This window comes from Ranitomeya imitator, chromosome 1 (assembly GCF_032444005.1).
Source record: "Ranitomeya imitator isolate aRanImi1 chromosome 1, aRanImi1.pri, whole genome shotgun sequence".
Lineage (NCBI taxonomy): Eukaryota > Metazoa > Chordata > Amphibia > Anura > Dendrobatidae > Ranitomeya > Ranitomeya imitator.
The window spans coordinates 282661324-282686276 of record NC_091282.1 but is presented as its reverse complement, the minus strand read 5'-3'; the positions used below and the strand labels follow the sequence as shown (position 1 = coordinate 282686276).

The 24953-nt window shown below is 41.0% G+C and overlaps 1 protein-coding gene across 2 annotated transcripts in view; it reads left to right on the top strand.

The window, feature by feature from the left end:
* GALNT9 (polypeptide N-acetylgalactosaminyltransferase 9) overlaps positions 1-24953 on the top strand; it is a 773980-nt gene that overhangs the window by 352578 nt on the left and 396449 nt on the right. For both annotated transcript variants that reach the window (XM_069756073.1, XM_069756074.1), the window contains exons 3-4: positions 19520-19686; positions 22166-22340. In XM_069756073.1, coding sequence (XP_069612174.1) covers positions 19520-19686; positions 22166-22340 — 342 coding nt within the window. The remainder of the gene's footprint in view (positions 1-19519; positions 19687-22165; positions 22341-24953) is intronic.

Below are 24953 nucleotides of genomic sequence, written 5' to 3'. Positions count from 1 at the left end.
TCCGTTCCCAATAATGCCTAGTGGCAATGACCTCAGATGACGTAGCGGTCTTGCGAGACCCACGTCATCACAGGTCTTGCCGCAAAGCATCACTGGGAACGGAAGCATTGCGATGAGCGGGAACACTGCGAGGGACGCCGGAAGGTGAGGATGTCACGATTTAATATTTTAATTATTTTTTTAACAATAATATGGTTCCCAGGGCCTGGAGGAGAGTCTCCTCTCCTCCACCCTAGGTACTAACCGCACATGATCCTCTTGCTTCCCGCATGGTGGGCATAGTCACATGCGGAAAGTAAGTGGATCAATGCATTCCTATGTGTGCGGAATCCCCGCAATTCCGCACAAGGAATGAGCATGCTGCGTTTTTTCCAGAATGAGATTCCGCCGCGGAAAAAAATGCAACATGTACACAAAAATTGCGGATTGCATTCTAATAATATAGCAAAAAAAACGCGAAAAATCCTGAACGTGTGCACATAGCCTAAGACACTTTTTCACACATCCAGCTGCAGTTTATTCCTTTTACAGTACCCTATCCTAAAGATCAACAGACACTGCTGCTCACCCAATCTTCCAGTCATTCTACTCATATTAAGTACAAGCGACTAGACAGTAGGGATTAGGCAACTGCCATGTTAAAAAACATAATTAACTAAACCAGGTAGATTTTTTCTAGAGTTAAATTACACATTTTAAACACTTGGGAGACATTTGCCACTCGGACTACTAGTCATCCATAACAGAGTATAAAGGCTAAGGGTAAAGTATTAAGATTGTGAAGTGTAGCTTTAATAGCTGACACTCAAACGAAGCATTTAATTGCAAAACGCTAGTGATGGGTCCCTGGTCTTTTACACAACAGGTAACATTACCTGTATTTATGTTTCCACATGTTGTATGTTTGGTTTCTATACATTGCTCACATTTTTGTGTGATACGGGTTACTGGTGTGAATACCTCAAAAAGCCTAGTGAATATATAAACCAGGCTACAGAATGTTTTAGTTAAAAAAACTGGAAAACTTTATTTGACATAAATAGAATAAAACATAAAACATACATACAATAATATAGCAGGATGCCTCCAATCCAAAAAAGTTGGGGTATCTTACCTGCTCTGTGAGTGTTTAGAGGTAATTATGGAACTTTATTAGGTTACTGCTGGGACTTTATGTGTGCCTTTCTTTTACTACTGAGAGGAATAGTATCTGTATTTCAGTGTATATAGCGTTCCTGATAAACTAGCATAATGATGTTGTACCTTTCTGATTGTCATCTGTAGTCTTTCATACGCTGGCAGGGAGGTGCACACATTCTGGGAGTATACATATATTAGGCATGGTGGCCAGTAATATATGAAAATAAGATCTATACATGCAATAGGCTTGTTTTAGTATTCAGCATACAGTCTCATTAGCATTTGAGTATAGTTATCTCCCCCCAGTGACCTGTGTTTATACGTCTCTAGCCACAAAATATTAGTCACATGACTACAATGGAAATGTTCATTATATATTTGGTGTGGCTATATACCTGCTAAACATTTTTCAGCGCCGGTTTTTTGGATTGGAGGCATCCTGCTATATTATCGTATGTATGTTTTATGTTTTATTCTATTTATGTCAAATAAAGTTTTCCAGTTTTTTGAACTAAAACATTCTGTAGCCTGGTTTATATATTCACTAGGCTTTTTGAGGTATTGATATAGTGAATGTGTTCTGTACCCCCTTTTGTTTTGGACTAATATGTACAAATGGGTTACTGGTGTGGTATATTTTCACACCATCCAGTACCACAGTATATTGATATAATTGTTATTTGTTCCTTTTATCATGTAATGTGATGCCTGATCATCTGATATTTATCTGACGCTATGTCTTTATTCTACTATATGATGTCGTATTGTACTTAGTTGACCTCATATGGATTATACAGTGTACTACATGTGATTTTTTTACCCAGGTGTACCCACTTTTCTTTTTTGCAGATGTTTTTAGCACTTTGCAAAGAAGTCTTATTTATATGTTCCTATTATGCTTCTTTTTAGCTGTATTGGTTCTGGATTGAGAAAGTTGGTGTACCAATAGCTGTAGAGCCAAAAACAATGTAAGGGAAGAAGATTTGACAAATTTGTTTTGTACAGCACCATGCAGATATTTCTTTATTTCCTTGATGATATGCACATATAATGTACAGAGCCCCTGAGAAATTTGGCTTGAGGTACCAAAATTATAACATTATCTACCCTTATATAATAAATAAATTCTACTCAGACCATTTAACTACGTAGGGAAATTTGACCAGAATTTTATTTAATAGTCAGAAGAAAAAACACATAATTTGATCCCTTTTAGTAGAAAGATATTAATTGAGAAGATGAGCAACTTCTTTTGTCTTCTATGAAGCTTTGTAAGGTTGATCAAACTTATAAATAGCTTATACAATTTCGTATACAGTGCTGAATTAAACAGGCTTTTTTTAAAAAAAAAACCTGTAAATTATATTACTCAAAATAATTCTGTATTGAGCTAGATTTGATCAAACACAATAAATGATCTAATCATTGGACTCAAGTTGTTAATTCTTCAATAACTTCAAATGTTTTGATACACTTCAATAATTGTCATTATCATTATAGAACAATAACATCAAATGCTAAGGTCCAAAAACACCAGTTATAAGTGTAAAAGGAAAAATTGCAATGTACCAAGAAAACTCCAAAATCCCTGAGCAGTTCGTGACTGATCACAACAAAAGCGATTTTCACCAGTTAAGAATTACAAGTAAAAATGGAGGGACATGAAAGCCCACATGTGAGTTACCGAGATTCTTAACCGAGGCTGACAGTTTTAAAGTGCAATCTTTTCTTTATCCTTCATGAGATCTGAAAGTCAGTAAAATAAATAAAAAAATGAGACTTTCTTATTGTTCTCACCTGAAACTTGTAATATTTTAGATTATCTGTGCAGACCCAGAATCAAAATCATCTTTTCTTTTATTTCATTCAGATCAAGTTTCACATTTTATTCCATTTTTTTTCATCATAAAGCAACTAAAATCATACGGCTGAATTTTCATATCAAATTATCAGTTTCTTGCTGTGTGCTGCCTGAACTAACCTTAAAAATGACTGCATGTCCTTCATAGGAAAGGAAAAATATCAGGGATCTCTTCTTCGTTCATTGAGAACATTTTTAAAGAGCAACACATTTGGCAACGTGTCTGTACAAATGGTTGATGCGGTGATCCATAACATGCTCATTCATGTCTGTCTTTGTGCTAATGGAGCTGGTAAACAATGACATTTTTACAAGTTAAAAAAAAAGAGAAAATGTATTTTATGAGGTGTAACTGTCATCCATATACATTTCCCTTCTCAGATAGTTCAAATCAACACATGAGTGCTATATGTACTGTAAGACTCATGCTGGTGTGGTAGTTGGAGGCAGATATATCTCGCCCAGGTGTTTGTCCTATGTGAATTAGGCCACTCAGTATCTTCAGGGTGCTAATGGGTTAATGATTGCAGGAATAAAAGATGACCAGCTGGGTGTTTCCAGTGTCTGCCTGGGGCACACAGATTGCCTGCCTGTGTGAGACAAACGTGAGTGAAGAGCTCTGCTCAAGAATTGTGTGATGTTAGCTGGGTGGGAGAAGCCCCCCCAGTTGTTGAGATAGCAACGTATTTGTTTAGTTAGTGCCGGACAGGCTAGGATTTATTTTTATGTTTTGTTTTTTTGTGTTGCTTTCACGTTAATAAATCTGACCTGAGGTCAGCCTGCTCAGAAACCTGCTGTACGCCTCAGATTCAATGCACAAACCACGTGTCCTTTGACCCCAGCAAAGGCGATCCCAGAGTGTTTTGTCACAGTACCTAGTCTTAGAGAAAAAATTATTTAACTATTTAGGTTTACGCAGTTAAAGCAAAATATTCTGCAAATACCAAGCAAAAAAATAAATGGATTGGTGTAAATGTTCATGAACTTTTCATCTATCCAATGATGAAAGATCCGATTGTTTATTGAAGGGTAATACGTATGATAATTAACAAAGCAAAATTATGTTTTCAGGTTACATCAGGGTTTATAATGTGCATTTTTATTATTCCATTATTATTATTTCAACCTTCATGCCTCTGTAGAAAGCACATTGGGAGGCTTAATATTTTAAGTTTTGTTACAGGTTCACAGTATTGCTGGTTTATCACTAGGATGGGCCATCGTATCTGATTAGTGGGGTACCACCTCTTGGCACCTCTGTTGATTAAATGGTTAAAGCGGCTTAAAGGAGTAGTCCGAAATACAAATAGTTTCCATCCTAAATTCCTATTTAATTACATAATCTTAACTGTTTTCTAATATATTTTAATCAAAATTCCCTATTCTCCCCTAACTACACTAACTGGTTTTCTTTTTTCCCACATCCTTTTTGATGATGCTTTGTCCAGTGCATGCTGGGATGCTGAAACAAGGCGTCATCAGGGGGCAGAGGTGCGGTCACTATCACAGCCCCGCCACCTCTCTGAAATGAAGAGTCATCAGTGAGCTTAGTTTCAGTGCCTGAGCTAGTCTCCACTCTGTCACTGTGTAATGTGCACAAAGACAGTGCGCTCTATCACCGGCTCAGACCAAAAGTTGCGAGCCGGCCATATTCTGCACTGTTAGTGTGCTTTGTCAAAATACAAGGCAGAGACCAGGAAGGTCACTTGCGGGTGCAATGCTGGTCTCTGCAAGCCAGCTATTTGTCTTCCAGCATGCTGTAACAGTGTGCTCTACTGCCAGCTCGTTACTACTGATCTGAGCCGGCAAGAGAACATCCTGTAATTGTGCACATCGCACAGTGACAGCGGAAGCACTAGCCCAGCCCAGCTACTGAAACAAAGATTACTGATGATGCTTCATTTGACAAATGGGTCAAGGCTGTGGCAGTAACCGCAGCCTCTGGCCCATGACGATGCTTCATTTAAGTATCAAAAGCGGCATCAAAAGGAAACACAGAGGGTTTTTTTATTTTTACATGCACTACAAGATGCAACATGCTTCAATAAATGATAAATTGATGACCTATTTGTACTTAAAGAGTTTTCTAGAGGATAATAGTTCTATAATACTGCACTGCATGAACCACATAATATATAACATCACAAGGCGTGCATATAGCGTAATATAATGGAGCCTTAGGGACTCTGCATAAGGCCACTTTCACACGTTCAGTATTTGGTCAGTATTTTACCTCAGTATTTGAAAGCCAAAATGAGGAGTGAGTGAAAAATACAGAAGTGGTGCATATGTTTCTATTATACTTTTCCTCTTGATTGTTCCACTCCTGGTTTTGACTTACAAAGACTGATGTAAAATACTGACCAAATACTGAATGTGTGAACCTTGCCTTACTCTGTAGAGACCCCTGTAAATTGCTCTGTTGTGTGCATGAGGCCTGACATTGACAGATTCATGAGTTAAGCAGTTTTGGTTAAAGATGCTTAAAATGTACAATTACATGGCGGATACAAAAGGTGCTTTATATGAATAATTCTATTTTTATAAAGTTGTGAAGAAGTAAGGGTTATTAGTGGCTCAATGCTTGTTGGACAGATAAAGTTCCACAGGAGTAAAGATGCACAGTGGTGAGAAGTAGAGTTGAGCGACCTTGACCTTTTTAGAGTCGAGCCGGGTTTCGCGAAACCCGACTATCTCAAAAGTCGGGTCGGGTGAAATCGGCCGATTATGACGTAAAGTCGGGATCGACCGAAACACGAAACCCAATGCAAGTCAATGGGGCAGCATAGTCGGCAGTGAGTGGGGGCCAGGAAAACACCTAGAGTGCCCATTTTAATGTCAAAACCATCCATTCTTCTTAATGAAGCTTGTCAAGCGTAATTTACCTTATAATAATTGGAAGGCATTTGAAATTGGGGGTCATTTGGCTAAAGTTGTGGTGGGTAGGGCTGGTTCAAGTAATTAGTGGGCCCAGGAAATCTGGACCACGTCACGGCAGTGGAGCAGGGAGAGGTAAGTATTTCAACTTTGCAAGTGCTGTGAACCTGAGCAAGCAGGGGGGGCCCACTCGTTGGCATTGGCACTGGCACAGGGCCCCTCAAAGTACAGTGGTGTGTTTGCACGGCGGGGGCGCCTCCCACCGGCAGCAACACTTTTGCGTACTATGAGAGGCCCTGTGCCAGTGACGTCGCCAACTAGTATTCCTCCCCCCACCTGATGAAGGAACCTGCACTTTCATCTGCACCTTCCTCTTTGTCCCCGTGTAAGGTGGTATAGTATGCGGGAAGAGCAACCTGACTTTCAGCAGGGTCACAATGTTGTTGTGTAGCGTGCACGGGGAATGTTGCGTTATGGGTCAATGTACCAGCAGACTCATCTATCACTGGCTGGGCAATGGGCAGGATGAGGAGGAAACACAGATATAGGCCCAAAGAATAAAGTTGGCTAAATGCAGTTCAAAATTGGTAACACAGGAATAACCAGGGGGCATTGCAGTGGAGGACAACTGGAATGAGAGGCTGACACAGAGAGTAGGCCCAAATCAGTAAGTAGTCGAAATGCAGTTCAAAATTGGCAACCGTAGTAAACAGGCGGCACAGCTTTGTTCAGTGGAGGAGAACAGCAAGGAGTGGCAGACACCGATAGTAGGCCCCAACCCTACTAGTAGGCCAAATGCAGTCTAACATTAACAACTACTTAACGAGCGCCTGAAAATGGAATTTCAGGACAGGAAACCAGGAGAACAGCAAGGAGCGGCAGACACTGTTAGTAGGCCCCAAACCAACTAGTACGCCAAATGCAGTTGTTCCATTTAACCACAATTTAACGAGAGCCTGAAGATAGAAGCTCAGGAAAGGCAACCTGGAGAACACCTAGGAGTGGAACACACCATCTCTCTCCACCCCATACCCATTTTGTAGGCCTAATGCAGTGTAGTTTTCTACAACTACTAAACGAGAGTCGGAAGACCGAAGCAATGGCAAGGAAACCTGGGGAACACCTTGGAGTGTAACACACCATCTCTCTCCACCCGATACCCATTTTGTAGGCCTAATGCAGTGTAGTTTTCTACAACTACTAAACGAGAGTCGGAAGACCGAAGCAATGGCAAGGAAACCTGGGGAACACCTTGGAGTGTAACACACCATCTATCTCCACCCGATACCCATTTTGTAGGCCTAATGCAGTGTAGTTTTCTACAACTACTAAACGAGAGTCTGAAGACCGAAGCAATGGCAAGGAAACCTGGGGAACACCTTGGAGTGTAACACACCATCTCTCTCCACCCGATACCCATTTTGTAGGCCTAATGCAGTGTAGTTTTCTACAACTACTAAACGAGAGTCGGAAGACCGAAGCAATGGCAAGGAAACCTGGGGAACACCTTGGAGTGTAACACACCATCTCTCTCCACCCGATACCCATTTTGTAGGCCTAATGCAGTGTAGTTTTCTACAACTACTAAACGAGAGTCGGAAGACCGAAGCAATGGCAAGGAAACCTGGGGAACACCTTGGAGTGTAACACACCATCTATCTCCACCCGATACCCATTTTGTAGGCCTAATGCAGTGTAGTTTTCTACAACTACTAAACGAGAGTCTGAAGACCGAAGCAATGGCAAGGAAACCTGGGGAACACCTTGGAGTGTAACACACCATCTCTCTCCACCCGATACCCATTTTGTAGGCCTAATGCAGTGTAGTTTTCTACAACTACTAAACGAGAGTCGGAAGACCGAAGCAATGGCAAGGAAACCTGGGGAACACCTTGGAATGTAACACACCATCTCTCTCCACCCGATACCCATTTTGTAGGCCTAATGCAGTGTAGTTTTCTACAACTACTAAACGAGAGTCTGAAGACCGAAGCAATGGCAAGGAAACCTGGGGAACACCTTGGAGTGTAACACACCATCTCTCTCCACCCGATACCCATTTTGTAGGCCTAATGCAGTGTAGTTTTCTACAACTACTAAACGAGAGTCGGAAGACCGAAGCAATGGCAAGGAAACCTGGGGAACACCTTGGAGTGTAACACACCATCTCTCTCCACCCGATACCCATTTTGTAGGCCTAATGCAGTGGAGTTTTCTACAACTACTAAACGAGAGTCGGAAGACCGAAGCAATGGCAAGGAAACCTGGGGAACACCTTGGAGTGTAACACACCATCTCTCTCCACCCGATACCCATTTTGTAGGCCTAATGCAGTGTAGTTTTCTACAACTACTAAACGAGAGTCGGAAGACCGAAGCAATGGCAAGGAAACCTGGGGAACACCTTGGAGTGTAACACACCATCTCTCTCCACCCGATACCCATTTTGTAGGCCTAACGCAGTGTAGTTTTCTACAACTACTAAACGAGAGTCGGAAGACCGAAGCAATGGCAAGGAAACCTGGGGAACACGTTGGAGTGTAACACACCATCTCTCTCCACCCCATACCCAATTTGTAGGCCTAATGCAGCCTACTTTCCGACAACTACTAAACGAGAGCATGAAGATCGAAGCTCAGGAAAGGCAACCTGGGGAACACCTTGGAGTGTAACAAACCCTCTCTCTACACCACGGAAGGGCTGATTCTTAGGAAGGAAGGCTGTCGGAAAGAAGCAGGGCGCGTCCGAGGGTGATTATATTCTTATTAGGTATATACTCACCCTCGGACGCGCCCTGCTTCTTTATTTGTAATGAGTGTTTATTTGCAATGTGGTTTTGACTTACTCTATTTTTTTCGTAAATAATGATTTTATTATTTTCATTGTTTTGCATCTTCTTGGCAATAATATAAAGAAGACGCGACAGGACAACACTCGGTGGATGCCATATCTGTGTTTTAAATTGAAAAAAACTTTCAGTTAACTACTTGCAGCAGAAAGTTATTGTAGCTGGTGGCCATTTTTAGTACTGTACCAGATTTTTGTTGTATGTGTTTGTTTTTAATGTTAAAATGTCTGCATTTGATATCTCTCCAGTATTTTCTTTTTTATAAGCAAAATACTTATTTTTATATTTTCTGATGTTGGTTCAAGGGGTACACGGGCAGAAGTAGACAGGTCAGTGGAGGCCTAGTGGAAGGAGGGACCGCAGACAGGCTTCGAAGCCCTAACATAATAAATTGGGCTGGCTGTAGGCAATATAAAATTGGTTCCAGGGGAACACGGGCAGCAGTAGACAGGTCAGTGGAGGCCTAGTGGAAGGAGGGACCGCAGACAGGCTTCGAAGCCCTAACATAATAAATTGGGCTGGCTGTAGGCAATTTAATATTGGTTCCAGGGGAACACGGGCAGCAGTAGACAGGTCAGTGGAGGCCTAGTGGAAGGAGGGACCGCAGACAGGCTTCGAAGCCCTAACATAATAAATTGGGCTGGCTGTAGGCAATTTAAAATTGGTTCCAGGGGAACACGGGCGGCAGTAGACAGGTCAGTGGAGGCCTAGTGGAAGGAGGGACCGCAGACAGGCTTCGAAGCCCTAACATAATAAATTGGGCTGGCTGTAGGCAATTTAAAATTGGTTCCAGGGGAACCCGGGCAGCAGTAGACAGGTCAGTGGAGGCCTAGTGGAAGGAGGGACCGCAGACAGGCTTCGAAGCCCTAACATAATAAATTGGGCTGGCTGTAGGCAATTTAAAATTGGTTCCAGGGGAACCCGGGCAGCAGTAGACAGGTCAGTGGAGGCCTAGTGGAAGGAGGGACCGCAGACAGGCTTCGAAGCCCTAACATAATAAATTGGGCTGGCTGTAGGCAATTTAAAATTGGTTCCAGGGGAACCTGGGCAGCAGTAGACAGGTCAGTGGAGGCCTAGTGGAAGGAGGGACCGCAGACAGGCTTCGAAGCCCTAACATAATAAATTGGGCTGGCTGTAGGCAATTTAAAATTGGTTCCAGGGGAACCCGGGCAGCAGTAGACAGGTCAGTGGAGGCCTAGTGGAAGGAGTGACCGCAGACAGGCTTCGAAGGCCTAACATAAGAAAAATGTCAATACAATGGTATTGACAGTGCCAGGCATTGAAGGATGTCAGCGCATAGACTAAACATTGGTGGAGCTGTGAGAGAAAATTTTGCAAGTGGTAGAGCACTGTTTGACCTGGGGGGAAGACTGTCTTGTGGCCGGCGGTACAGGCCCAGGGCCCCTCATATTACAACGGTGTGTCTGACGTTGGGTGCGCACCACCACCGCCAGACACTTTATTGTACTATGAGGGACCTAGTGGCAGTGCCGTCGACCAAAAGCGGGCACACCCACCTCTTCAGACAAACAGTACTCTCACGGGTGCTGGCGCCAAGTGGCGATACCACGGCCCCGTGTGGGGACTTTGGCCATTTAGGGAGGTGTTAACATGTTGGATGCTGGACAATCAGGTGCTGCAAATTACGAGATTGGAAAAGTCGTTCAGAATAGTCCACAGGCAAGACCTTTACATAGGAAAGCTAGGTGTCAGCCGGGCAAGGTGGGGCAAAAGATTTCGAAATCCAGTTGTGGTTCATTTTAATGAAGGTTAGATCATCTACATTTTGGGTAGCCAGACGAGTCCTTTTTTCTGTTAGTATTGAACCTGCAGCACTGAATACTCTTTCTGATAGGACACTAGCTGCCGGGCAAGCAAGCTCCTGCAATGCATATTCTGCCAATTCTGGCCAGGTGTCTAATTTTGATGCCCAGTAATCAAATGGGAATGACGGTTGAGGGAGAACGTCGATAAGGGATGAAAAATAGTTAGTAACCATACTGGACAAATGTTGTCTCCTGTCACTTTGAATTGATGCTGCAGTACCTGTCCTGTCTGCGGTCATAGCAAAATCACTCCACAACCTGGTCAAAAAACCCCTCTGGCCAACGCCACTTCTGATTTCTGCCCCTCTAACACCTGTGGTCTGCTGGCCCCTGCAGCTCGTGTTAGAACGATCACGGGCGCTGTGTGCAGGGAATGCCAGAAGCAAACGGTCAATAAGAGTTGATTGTTTGGTTGCTAATATTAGTTCCAAGTTCTCATGTGGCATTATATTTTGCAATTTGCCTTTATAGCGAGGATCAAGGAGGCATGCCAACCAGTAATCGTCATCGTTCATCATTTTAGTTATGCGTGTGTCCCTTTTGAGGATACGTAAGGCATAATCCGCCATGTGGCCCAAAGTTCCAGTTCTCAAATCTGTGGTTGTGCTTGGTTGAGGGGCAGTTTCAGGCAAATCCACGTCACTTGTGTCCCTCCAAAAACCAGAACCCGGCCTTGCCGCGCCAACAATTTCCACTGGCCCCGGAAAAGCTTCCTCATTAAAAATATAATCATCCCCATCATCCTCCTCGTCCTCCTCCTCCTGTTCGCCCGCTACCTCGTCCTGTACACTGCCCTGGCCAGACAATGGCTGACTGTCATCAAGGCTTTCCTCTTCCTCAGCTGCAGACGCCTGATCCTTTATGTGCGTCAAACTTTGCATCAGCAGACGCATTAGGGGGATGCTCATGCTTATTATGGCATTGTCTGCACTAACCAGCCGTGTGCATTCCTCAAAACACTGAAGGACTTGACACATGTCTTGAATCTTCGACCACTGCACACCTGACAACTCCATGTCTGCCATCCTACTGCCTGCCCGTGTATGTGTATCCTCCCACAAAAACATAACAGCCCGCCTCTGTTCACACAGTCTCTGAAGCATGTGCAGTGTTGAGTTCCACCTTGTTGCAACGTCTATGATTAGGCGATGCTGGGGAAGGTTCAAAGAACGCTGATAGGTCTGCATACGGCTGGAGTGTACGGGCGAACGGCGGATATGTGAGCAAAGTCCACGCACTTTGAGGAGCAGGTCGGATAACCCCGGATAACTTTTCAGGAAGCACTGCACCACCAGGTTTAAGGTGTGAGCCAGGCAAGGAATGTGTTTCAGTTGGGAAAGGGAGATGGCAGCCATGAAATTCCTTCCGTTATCACTCACTACCTTGCCTGCCTCAAGATCTACAGTGCCCAGCCACGACTGCGTTTCTTTCTGCAAGAACTCGGACAGAACTTCAGCGGTGTGTCTGTTGTCGCCCAAACACTTCATAGCCAATACAGCCTGCTGACGTTTGCCAGTAGCTGCCCCATAATGGGAGACCTGGTGTGCAACAGTGGCAGCTGCGGATAGAGTGGTTGTGTGACTGCGGTCTGTGGACGAGGTCTCGCTTCTGCAGGAGGACGAGGAGGAGGAGGAGTGGGTGCGAACGGCTACAGCCAACTGTTTCCTAGACCGTGGGCTAGGCAGAACTGTCCCAAACTTGCTGTCCCCTGTGGACCCTGCATCCACCACATTTACCCAGTGTGCCGTGATGGACACGTAACGTCCCTGGCCATGCCTACTGGTCCATGCATCTGTTGTCAGGTGCACCTTTGTGCTCACAGATTGCCTGAGTGCATGGACGATGCGCTCTTTAACATGCTGGTGGAGGGCTGGGATGGCTTTTCTGGAAAAAAAGTGTCGACTGGGTAGCTCGTAGCGTGGTACAGCGTAGTCCATCAGGGCTTTGAAAGCTTCGCTTTCAACTAACCGGTAGGGCATCATCTCTAACGAGATTAGTCTAGCTATGTGGGCGTTCAAACCCTGTGTACGCGGATGCGAGGCTAAGTACTTCCTTTTTCTAACCATAGTCTCATGTAGGGTGAGCTGGACTGGAGAGCTGGAGATCGTGGAACTAGCGGGGGTGCCGGTGGACATGGCAGACTGAGAGACGGTGGGAGATGGTATTGTTGCCGCCGGTGCCCTAGATGCAGTGTTTCCTACTACGAAACTGGTGATTCCCTGACTGCTTTGGCCTGGCAAAGAAACCTGCACAGATACTGCAGGTGGTGCAGAAAATGGTGGCCCTACACTGCCGGAAGGGATGTTGCGTTGATGACTAGCTTCATTGGCCGAGGGTGCTACAACCTTAAGGGACGTTTGTTAGTTAGTCCAAGCTTGCAAATGCATGGTGGTTAAATGTCTATGCATGCAACTTGTATTGAGACTTTTCAGATTCTGCCCTCTGCTTAAGGTAGTTGAACATTTTTGACAGATGACTTTGCGCTGATCAATTGGATGTTGTTTAAAAAAATGCCAGACTGCACTCTTTCTAGCATCGGATACCTTTTCAGGCATTGCAGACTGAGCTTTAACCGGATGGCCACGCTGTCCTCCAACAGGTTTTGACTTTGCCACGCGTTTTGGGCAAGATACGGGCCCGGCAGATGGAACCTGTTGCGATGTTGATGCCTGCTGCGGCCCCTACTCCTCCGCTTCAGAACTGCTGCCGCCTGCACCCTGTTCCCCCAATGGCTGCCAATCGGGGTCAAGAACTGGGTCATCTATTACCTCTTCTTGTAGCTCGTGTGCAACTTCATCTGTGTCACCGTGTCGGTTGGTGGTATAGCGTTCGTGATGGGGCAACATAGTCTCATCAGGGTCTGATTCTTGATCAGCACCCTGCGAGGGCAATGTTGTGGTCTGAGTCAAAGGACCAGCATAGTAGTCTGGCTGTGGCTGTGCATCAGTGCACTCCATGTCAGATTCAACTTGTAATGGGCATGGACTGTTAACTGCTTCACTTTCTAAGCCAGGGACGGTATGTGTAAAGAGCTCCATGGAGTAACCCATTGTGTCGCCTGCTGCATTCTTCTCTGTTGTTGTTTTTGCTGAAGAGGACAAGGAAGCGACTTGTCCCTTTCCGTGAACATCCACTAACGACGCGCTGCTTTTACTTTTACCAGTTTCACGAGAGGAGGCAAAAGAGCTAGAGGCTGAGTCAGCAAGATAAGCCAAAACTTGCTCTTGCTGCTCCGGCTTTAAAAGCGGTTTTCCTACTCCCAGAAAAGGGAGCGTTCGAGGCCTTGTGTAGCCAGACGACGAACCTGGCTCCACAGCTCCAGACTTAGGTGCAATATTTTTTTTCCCACGACCAGCTGATGCTGCACCACTACCACTACCCTCATTACCAGCTGACAATGAACGCCCCCGGCCACGACCTCTTCCACCAGACTTCCTCATTGTTTTAAAAACGTTACCAAACGAACGGTATTTGTTGCTGTCACACAACTTACACGGTGAGCTATAACTTCAGTATGATTTAGCTACCCCTTTACAGGTGGGTGAGACCACAACGAAAATCAGGCACAATGTTACACACTCTGTTGTTGGTGGCAACAAATGAGAGAGATGCCACACACGCAGGACTGTCACTGAAGCGCAAATGTAAATATTAATCTCCCACTGATTTGTTTTTTTTTTTTTAAAAGGGAGACTTTAGAAAAAAAAAAATAATAAAAAAAAATGATTTTTTAAGGAAGAATTTATAAACCAAATAAAATGAAATGATTGTTTCAGGGAGAATTTAGAAAACAAATAAAAAAAAAATAGGCTTTCTATGGCCCACTGAGTGAGAGAGGACGCACACAGGAGTCAGGAGTGGCACACAAGCCCAGAGGCCAATATTTATCTCCCACTGATTGATTTAGTGATTTTTTCAGGTAGATTTTGGAACCCAAATCAAGCAAAAAAATTAATAGGCTTTCTATGGCCCACAATTGGAGAGAGAGAGAGATGGCACACCCAGGAGTCAAGACTGGCACACAAGCAGAAAGGGCAATATTAATCTCCCACTGATTTGATTTTTTTTTTTTTTCAGGGAGACTTTAGAAAAAAAAATACAAAAAAATGAATTTTTCAGGAAGAATTTAGAAACAATATAAAATAAAATGATTGTTTCAGGGAGAATTTAGAAAACAAATAAAAAAAAATAGGCTTTGTAGGGCCCACTGAGTGAGAGAGGACGCACACAGGAGTCAGGAGTGGCACACAAGCCCAGAGGCCAATATTTATCTCCCACTGATTGATTTAGTGATTTTTTCAGGTAGATTTTGGAACCCAAATCAAGGAAAAAAATTAATAGGCTTTCTATGGCCCACAATTGGAGAGAGAGAGAGATGGCACACCCAGGAGTCAAGAATGGCACACAAGCAGAAAGGGCAATATTAATCTCCCACTGATTCGATTTTTTTTTTTTCAGGGAGACTTTAGAAAAAAAAAATACAAAAAAATGAATTTTTCAGGAAGAATTTAGAAACAAAATAAAATAAAATGATTGTTTCAGGGAGAATTTAGAAAACAAATAAAAAAAAATAGGCTTTGTAGGGCCCACTGAGTGAGAGAGGACGCACACAGGAGTCAAGAGTGGCACACAAGCCCAGAGGCCAATATTTATCTCCCACTGATTGATTTAGTGATTTTTTCAGGTAGATTTTGGAACCCAAATCAAGCAAAAAAATTAATAGGCTTTCTATGGCCCACAATTGGAGAGAGAGAGAGATGGCACACCCAGGAGTCAAGACTGGCACACAAGCAGAAAGGGCAATATTAATCTCCCACTGATTTGATTTTTTTTTTTTTCAGGGAGACTTTAGAAAAAAAAAATACAAAAAAATGAATTTTTCAGGAAGAATTTAGAAACAAAATAAAATAAAATGATTGTTTCAGGGAGAATTTAGAAAACAAATAAAAAAAATAGGCTTTCTATGGCCCACTGAGTGAGAGAAGACGCACACAGGAGTCAGGAGTGGCACACAAGCCCAGAGGCCAATATTTATCTCCCACTGATTGATTTAGTGATTTTTTCAGGTAGATTTTGGAACCCAAATCAAGCAAAAAAATTAATAGGCTTTCTATGGCCCACAATTGGAGAGAGAGAGAGATGGCACACCCAGGAGTCAAGACTGGCACACAAGCAGAAAGGGCAATATTAATCTCCCACTGATTTGATTTTTTTTTTTTTTCAGGGAGACTTTAGAAAAAAAAAATACAAAAAAATGAATTTTTCAGGAAGAATTTAGAAACAAAATAAAATAAAATGATTGTTTCAGGGAGAATTTAGAAAACAAATAAAAAAAATAGGCTTTCTATGGCCCACTGAGTGAGAGAAGACGCACACAGGAGTCAGGAGTGGCACACAAGCCCAGAGGCCAATATTTATCTCCCACTGATTGATTTAGTGATTTTTTCAGGTAGATTTTGGAACCCAAATCAAGCAAAAAAATTAATAGGCTTTCTATGGCCCACAATTGGAGAGAGAGAGAGATGGCACACCCAGGAGTCAAGACTGGCACACAAGCAGAAAGGGCAATATTAATCTCCCACTGATTTGATTTTTTTTTTTTTTCAGGGAGACTTTAGAAAAAAAAAATACAAAAAAATGAATTTTTCAGGAAGAATTTAGAAACAAAATAAAATAAAATGATTGTTTCAGGGAGAATTTAGAAAACAAATAAAAAAAAAATAGGCTTTGTAGGGCCCACTGAGTGAGAGAGGACGCACACAGGAGTCAGGAGTGGCACACAAGCCCAGAGGCCAATATTTATCTCCCACTGATTGATTTAGTGATTTTTCAGGTAGATTTTGGAACCCAAATCAAGCAAAAAAATTAATAGGCTTTCTATGGCCCACAATTGGAGAGAGAGAGAGATGGCACACCCAGGAGTCAAGACTGGCACACAAGCAGAAAGGGCAATATTAATCTCCCACTGATTTGATTTTTTTTTTTTTTCAGGGAGACTTTAGAAAAAAAAAATACAAAAAAATGAATTTTTCAGGAAGAATTTAGAAACAAAATAAAATAAAATGATTGTTTCAGGGAGAATTTAGAAAACAAATAAAAAAAAATAGGCTTTGTAGGGCCCACTGAGTGAGAGAGGACGCACACAGGAGTCAGGAGTGGCACACAAGCCCAGAGGCCAATATTTATCTCCCACTGATTGATTTAGTGATTTTTTCAGGTAGATTTTGGAACCCAAATCAAGCAAAAAAATTAATAGGCTTTCTATGGCCCACAATTGGAGAGAGAGAGAGATGGCACACCCAGGAGTCAAGACTGGCACACAAGCAGAAAGGGCTATATTAATCTCCCACTGATTTGATTTTTTTTTTTTTTCAGGGAGACTTTAGAAAAAAAAAATACAAAAAAATGAATTTTTCAGGAAGAATTTAGAAACAAAATAAAATAAAATGATTGTTTCAGGGAGAATTTAGAAAACAAATAAAAAAAAATAGGCTTTGTAGGGCCCACTGAGTGAGAGAGGACGCACACAGGAGTCAGGAGTGGCACACAAGCCCAGAGGCCAATATTTATCTCCCACTGAATGATTTAGTGATTTTTTCAGGTAGATTTTGGAACCCAAATCAAGCAAAAAAATTAATAGGCTTTCTATGGCCCACAATTGGAGAGAGAGAGAGAGATGGCACACCCAGGAGTCAAGACTGGCACACAAGCAGAAAGGGCAATATTAATCTCCCACTGATTTGATTTTTTTTTTTTTTTCAGGGAGACTTTAGAAAAAAAAAATACAAAAAAAATGATTTTTTCAGGAATAATTTAGAAACCAAATAAAATAAAATGATTTTTTCAGGGAGAATTTAGAAAACAAATAAAACAAAAAATAGGCTTTCTAGGGCCCACTGAGTGAGAGATGACGCACACAGGAGTCAGGAGTGGCACACAAGCCCAGAGGCCAATATTTATCTGCCACTGATTGATTTATTGATTTTTTCAGGTAGAATTTAGAACCCAAATCAACCCAAAAAATAAATAGGCTTTCTATGGCCCACTATTTGTGAGAGAGATGGCACGCTCAGGACTGGCACACAAGCCCAGAGGCCAATATTAATCTCCCACTTTTTTTTTTTTTTTCCAGGGAAAATTTATAAACCCAATAAAAAAAATAATAAATAGGCTTTCTATGGCCCACTATCTGAGAGAGAGAGATGGCACGCTTAGGACTGGCACACAAGCCCAAAGGCCAATATTAATCTCCCACTGATTGATTTATTGATTTTTTCAGGTAGAATTTAGAACCCAAATCAACCAAAAAAATTAATAGGCTTTCTATGGCCCACTGAGTGAGAGATGGCACACACAGGAGTCAGGAGTGGCACACAAGCCCTGAGGCCAATATTTTTCTCCCACTGATTGATGTTGTGATTTTTTCAGGTAGATTTTGGAACCCAAATCAAGCAAAAAAATAAATAGGCTTTCTATGGCCCACTGAGTGAGAGATGGCACACACAGGAGTAAGGAGTGGCACACAAGCCCTGAGGCCAATATTTTTCTCCCACTGATTGATGTAGTGATTTTTTCAGGTAGATTTTAGAACCCAAATCAAGCAAAAAAATAAATAGGCTTTCTATGGCCCACTGAGTGAGAGATGACACAGACAGGGATGGCACTCTAGCAGAAATGCCAATCTTAATCTCCCACAAAAAAAAAAAAAAGGAACTGTCCTTCAATCACTATCTCCCTGCAGTAATCTCAGCCAGGTATGGCAGGCAGCAATAAGGAATGGACTGATGCACAAATTAAATAAAAAGTGTGGACAAACAAACAAGATAGCTGTGCAGAAAGGAAGGAACAAGAGGATTTGTGCTTTGAAAAAAGCAGTTGGTTTGCACAGCGGTGTACACACAACAATGCAGCTATCAGGGAGCCTTCTAGGGCAGCCCAATGAGCTACAGCGCTGAGGAAAAAAAAAAATGTAGCTTCCACTGTCCCTGCACACCGAAGGTGTTGTTGGGCTGTGGAAATCGCTACAGCACAAGCGGTTTGGTGGTTAATGGACCCTGCCTAACGCTATCCCTGCTTCTGACGAAGCGGCAGCAACCTCTCCCTAAGCTCAGATCAGCAGCAGTAACATGGCGGTCGGCGGGAACGCCCCTTTATAGCCCCTGTGACGCCGCGGACAGCAAGCCAATCACTGCAATGCCCTTCTCTAAGATGGTGGGGACCAGGACCTATGTCATCACACTGCCCACACTCTGCGTTTACCTTCATTGGCTGAGAAATGGCGCTTTTCGCGTCATTGAAACGCTACTTTGGCGCGAAAGTCGCGTACCGCATGGCCGACCCCGCACAGGGGTCGGATCGGGTTTCATGAAACCCGACTTTTCCAAAAGTCGGCGACTTTTGAAAATGAACGACCCGTTTCGCTCAACCCTAGTGAGAAGTATTGTAGCGTGAGAAACAGATAAGAGGAGAGAAGAAAGTCATGTCCTTAATGAAGGGTGGTTGATGATTTCAGAGGTGGGGTATATAATTTAGGAGCAAGCAAACTGGAACATAATCATTATTAAGAGATTTTTTTTAATTATAGCAACTAGTGGAAACCTTGAAGAAAGAGGGAAAGTGAAGGAACAAGAGAAAGATTTATTAGTTGGTCAAAACTAATAGAAAAGTCAAAGTCTTTTTCAAGGTTAAGTTAGTAGAGAAGACTACATTCTTTTAAAGTGATGTGAAGGGAAGACATAAAGGTATTTTGGTAAAAACACGAGTGAGAAATGGTTAAGAATTTAGATAAGCAATAATGCATAAATATGAGATAAGAATTTATTGAATTTTCCTGCTCTCAGAAAAGCCATGTAATTAAAGCTTTTATTTGTACACCTCAAGTCTTGACAGAAGTATTTGTCCAAAGGCATTTGCATTGGGTGTAAATACTGCAGTTCTCAGAGTGACCTTCTCTTTTTTTTATTTACAGGTGTAAACAGATGAATTATCCAGATGACCTGCCTCAGATTGCCGTGGTCTTTATTTTTGTAAATGAAGCTTTGTCTGTCATCCTACGCTCAGTACACAGTGTGGTCAACCACACGCCTTCACATCTACTTAAAGAGGTCATCCTTGTAGATGACAACAGTGACAATGGTAGGTGAAACCATAGAAGACAAACTATCTTACTGATCAATATATGGAGTATGCAATATTATGCCTGGATCTAAGAAATGTATATCTATCTACCGTATTTGTCTATCTATCTATCTATCTATCTATCTATCTATCTATCTATCTATCTATCTATCTGTCTGTCTGTCTGTCTGTTTAGAAAGTTGGTTTATCTATCACGGAAGGAAAAAATCTATCTGTTGGTCTGCGTTTGTGTGTGTCTGTCTATCTATATGTCTATCTGTTTGTAGCTGTCTGTCTAGAAAGTCTGTTTTTCATGGAAAGAAAAAAAGTCACTTTGCCATGTAAAGTTCCATCTATCTATTTTTCTATCTGCAATGGTAAAATATATTTTCTTTGCTTTAAAGAAAACTGCCTTCTCTGTCCCACTTTGTGAAATAGATAGCAAATCAAACCTTGAAGCAATAGATTGCTCTCAGTGACATGACACTTCAGCATAATTTAGAATGTCTCGAGTTGTCCCATGGTCATTGCAAAAAAAGCACTGCTCAGTTTGAGATTTATGGACTAGATAGGCCGATTTTATCTAGACCACTAGACTTAATTAATGTTTTTGCATGTTAGATGATATACCTGATGCAAATATTAAATAATAATTTCTGAAATTGGCAGCTTCACAAGTTTTGGCAATACATTCATTGTAATAGCAGGAATTGTTAACAAATGTAATTGAGGGAGTTTTATCCCATGCTGTTATTATTACAGATATAAAAAATATTGTTCTCTTACAGCAATTCTGCCAGGTAGACTATTGATTTTCTTCTTCCTTTTTCCAGTAGCATAGATTTTACGACTACTGACAACTGTTATTGTGTGTATTAGTTGTTATCATGTTAATATATCAAAATCTTGAGCTTGAGATTGCTTTGATATAAAGATAATATTTAAAGGGATTGTCTGCATATGTAGACAGCATAGAGCAAGGACCCCCTCTTTGGACCCCTTTTTGATCCAGAATGGAAAGTAACTGTAAGAGCACATTCTGACCTGGCAGACTTGAGTATTGCATGTATTATTTGGTCAGTCATTTCTCAGAATGGCCACCATTAAGGCCCCATTTTAGTTGCAGCAAGCCATGGACACTACTTTACTTGTAAAATGAATTATCTGCTGAGGCATCTGGGAGCAAGATCTACAAATAGTCCATTTATAAAAGGGGTTGCCCTTGATGGGATGAAACAATACATACTAAAAAAAATTCTAATCAGCCCAACATACAATTGATCTATGGAAAGTTCAAACAATCAAACTTTGCATTTGAATTAACTTGAAATGTAAAGTGTCCACCCTTGGTTCTGGGAAAAACAGTACATTTTGTGACAGAAATGGAATTATACATGTAGATTTCAATTAAGGAAATGTGTCAAATTGCAGATTTAAGTAAAAAACAAACCATAATCTGTATGTATAGTAAAGATCCATTTAGAGAAGCTGATAATCTGTTCAATTCAAATGCTTACGTCTCATCACGCATTATAGTTATGCTATGTAAGTAGTGTGATCAAACGAATGACATCTCCAAAAAACTCATTTATCAGTCATGAAGAAGTTTATGTGAGCAAAAAATGTATTGCTGCTTGCTGTCTGATGGTGGGATGTAAATAGAATTTGTTGGTTTGTTCAACGATGCCCAAAATGCTTTAGGAGGCAAGTTAATTATAATCACTTGACCTCTTCTGATTGGTTGATCAGGCGTAGATCCAATTTTGCGTTCCAAAAATTGATCAGTTACAGTTGCGGTCATAAACATATTTTTCTTTGCATTTTCTTTTCAACAATTCCACTACCAAATATCTGTGTGAATAAAGTAAATGACGTTCAATCGAGCGCTGATGTGATTGAATAAGATCGATTTCCTGCATGATTATCACTACATGAAAATGCTTATATTAATTATAGTAGATTAATTATAGATCATTATTACTTGTATCATTAATTGCTTACACAATTATCTACTCATGAAAATGGACCTTTAGTTTTCTTCCAGTTGGAATTTGCACCCCACATTTAGCAGAGGTACAATGGCATATCTCTGACCAGTCTATATGAGTCATTATCTAACTAGCATTTTTGTGTTTGAAGCCAGTTTTCAATGCACCTCACTTTGGACAACCTGAGTCTAAGAGATAGGGTGTTGCTACTTGCATCACAGGTGGCAGCATTTGGCCTATTATTTGGGGCTAATAACACAATTCCTGATAAATTAGCTAGATAATCACATTAAAAAAATTGAGCCAAAGCATATGTTGTTGGAAGTGTTATTCAAAGATGTGCATTCACATTCTGGGGCCTTTTAAGAAGCAGAAACTAAAATAAAAACAAAATTGACAAATACCATCCCACTGTGACTCAATCAGGGTACACATCAATTAAATTTTCATTTAAATTAACTGTGTGATTGCAGTAACATTTATCCAAATAAATCATTCATTTGTTTCAGTTGAACTGAAATTTAATTTGGATCAATATGTGAATAAGAGATACCCTGGACTTGTGAAAATAGTTCGAAATACCAGACGGGAAGGACTAATTCGAGCGCGGATACAAGGATGGAAGGCAGCAAGTGCACCATTAGTTGGATTTTTTGATGCTCATGTGGAATTCAACACTGGGTGGTAAGGATACGCTGTTCTGTCAATATGCATGTTGTTAGACCATCATTCTTTATGTTATATGTACAGTATTTATTGCTTGAAATCAGAGATATACAGCTCTGGCAAAAATTAAGAGACCACCACATCAGAACCCTGTCATGGGCAGCCCAATCTCCAGACCTGAACCACATTGAAAACCTCTGGAATGTAATCAGGAGGATGATGGATAGTAACAAGCCATCAAACAAAGAAGAGCTGCTTGGATTTTTACACCAGAAGCCATATGAAAGACTGGTGGAAAGCATGCCAAGACGCATGAAAGCTTTGATTAAAAATCATCGTTATTCCACAAAATATTGATTTCTGAACTGTTCCTAAGTTAAAACATTATTGTTGTTTCTTAATGATTATGAACTTGTTTTCTTTGCATTATTTAAGGTCTGAAAGCACTGTTTTTTATTTTGACCATTTTTCTTTGTCAGAAAAAAATACAAAATGTATTACTTATTATTTGGGAGACATGTTGTCTGAAGTTTATAGACTAAAAGAACAATTTACATTTTACTCAAAAATATACCTATAAAGAGAAAAATCAAAAAAACAACATTTTGCAGTGGTCTCTTAATTTTTGCCGGAGCTGTATCAGTGTAGTTATATAAGTTTTTCACAAGGTTGAAAAATTAATCATGAGGTTGGAGATTTCATATATATGTGCAATACTGCAAGCTGCTGAATATCCAACTCTCATTAGCCCAATACATTTGATTCACCGTGCACAGACAAAGGCAGCATCTCATCATTCATTCAACAATCTCCCTGACTTGTTATTATATAGAAGTATATGTAAATTAATGAAAAGGTAATATTTGCATGTAGCTAAACAATGGGCCTTCAGAGTCAATTTTAATGGTGTGCCTTTGCCAACCCAGTCCAACACCGAGTATAAAGTTCATTTAACACATGGAATTTTAATTCTGTAGATAACATTTAATAAATGAATGACATATTACAGAATATTGATCGTTCTTCTCCTAACTTAATAATAGGGACTAAATATTGAATGTTTTTGTTCTTGAGATGATCCAATTTGTCTGAAAATAGTTGATTTGGAGTCAAGTTTCCTGAAATTTGTATATCTCCACGAATTAAAACAGTTTGTGATTCAATTCATGGGGATAGCCCAAAACATAAAAAATTAACGCATTTCACACATTGATGAAGAGTCACAGAGTGGGTTCATAACATCAGGCTCGGCTAGATGGACTTTACCATAATGCCCAGTGGCTACCATATCATATGGTCTAGTGCAACCACTGAAAGGGGACTATCAGAGCCGGTATGAAAGATGGGGTCCCAGCCATGAAGCACAATTGTATAGGAGGTCAGAGAGCACAGCTCATTCACATAGAGACTGAAAATAGCCCAAATTGGATTGTATTGTACCACTAGTGTTGAAGCATATTTAAAATGGGAGTGTAGCTAATAATAATTCAAAGATTCAGGTGAGATAAAGACATATTAAAAAACAAGAACAGTGGATTTCAGATGCAGCGCTGATTCCAAGATCCGAAGACTAATGGATAAATGAAAGTGGTTTATTATCAACGCTTTTCAAAGTCAGTAATGACTCCTTCTTCAGGATACCCACATAAAAAGAGACACAGTTAGAATCATGCCGTTAAATATATAAAAAAATAAAGGCGGCCATCTCAGGGGGTGGGAGAAACAGGTCACAACTCTGTCATTTAACCATTTGTCTTTGGATCTTGGAATCAGCAGTGTATCTGAAATCCACTGTTCCTGTTTTTTTATATACAAATAAATTCTTTTTGGATATTGAGGAAGCTGGAAGTTATGCTATATAATGGTTGTGTCACACACAACCCCTCAAGGTGAGAATACCCCCCTTATCTTTCCATTCTTTATGCTTGGATAAAACCCTATTGCTCTTTGCACATTTTTTTAAGTGAGATAAAGAAGTGCTTACAGGCATAGAAGCCATATGTATGTATATTTTTTAATACAAATCACAAATGCCATGAATCCGGAAATTTAAAAAACAAGCGTGTACCTCAGAAAGTATGCATGTTGTAAAAAATATAATTTTTTTGCACACTTACTTGTTGTAAGAGTTCACAATTAGACCCGTACTCTCCACCGAATTCCACTTTGAATACTGCCTATTACCATCCGCTTTTCCATTGCCAGATAGGTTGAGGTCACTTGGACACTATTAAGGCTGTGTTTGCATTGAAAAGCTCAAAAAGGGTTCAATACATTTGAATAATAAAAACTTAAAGGGAAGATGTTATCAGAAACAGATATAGTGAAAAAGATACAGTGTTTAAATCAGTTTCTGTGTGTTAAATGTCACTTTTTTTCTGTATCATAAATCAATATTAAAAGTAATAAAAAAGAAATCTTGCCATTTTCACACTGGCCACTGGATATTTTTTAGATACTAACTGTATTTATGGTCAGACCTCGACTCTATCTTTTACATTGAAACATTTAGAGGTCATTGTGATGGAGGGGCAGAATCAGCGGTGACCAAATGTTATTGGTGGATCCCGTATTATCAATAATGTATAGAGGTGGTATTATAATCCTGCCTATGAAAATAAGGAGCCTGGC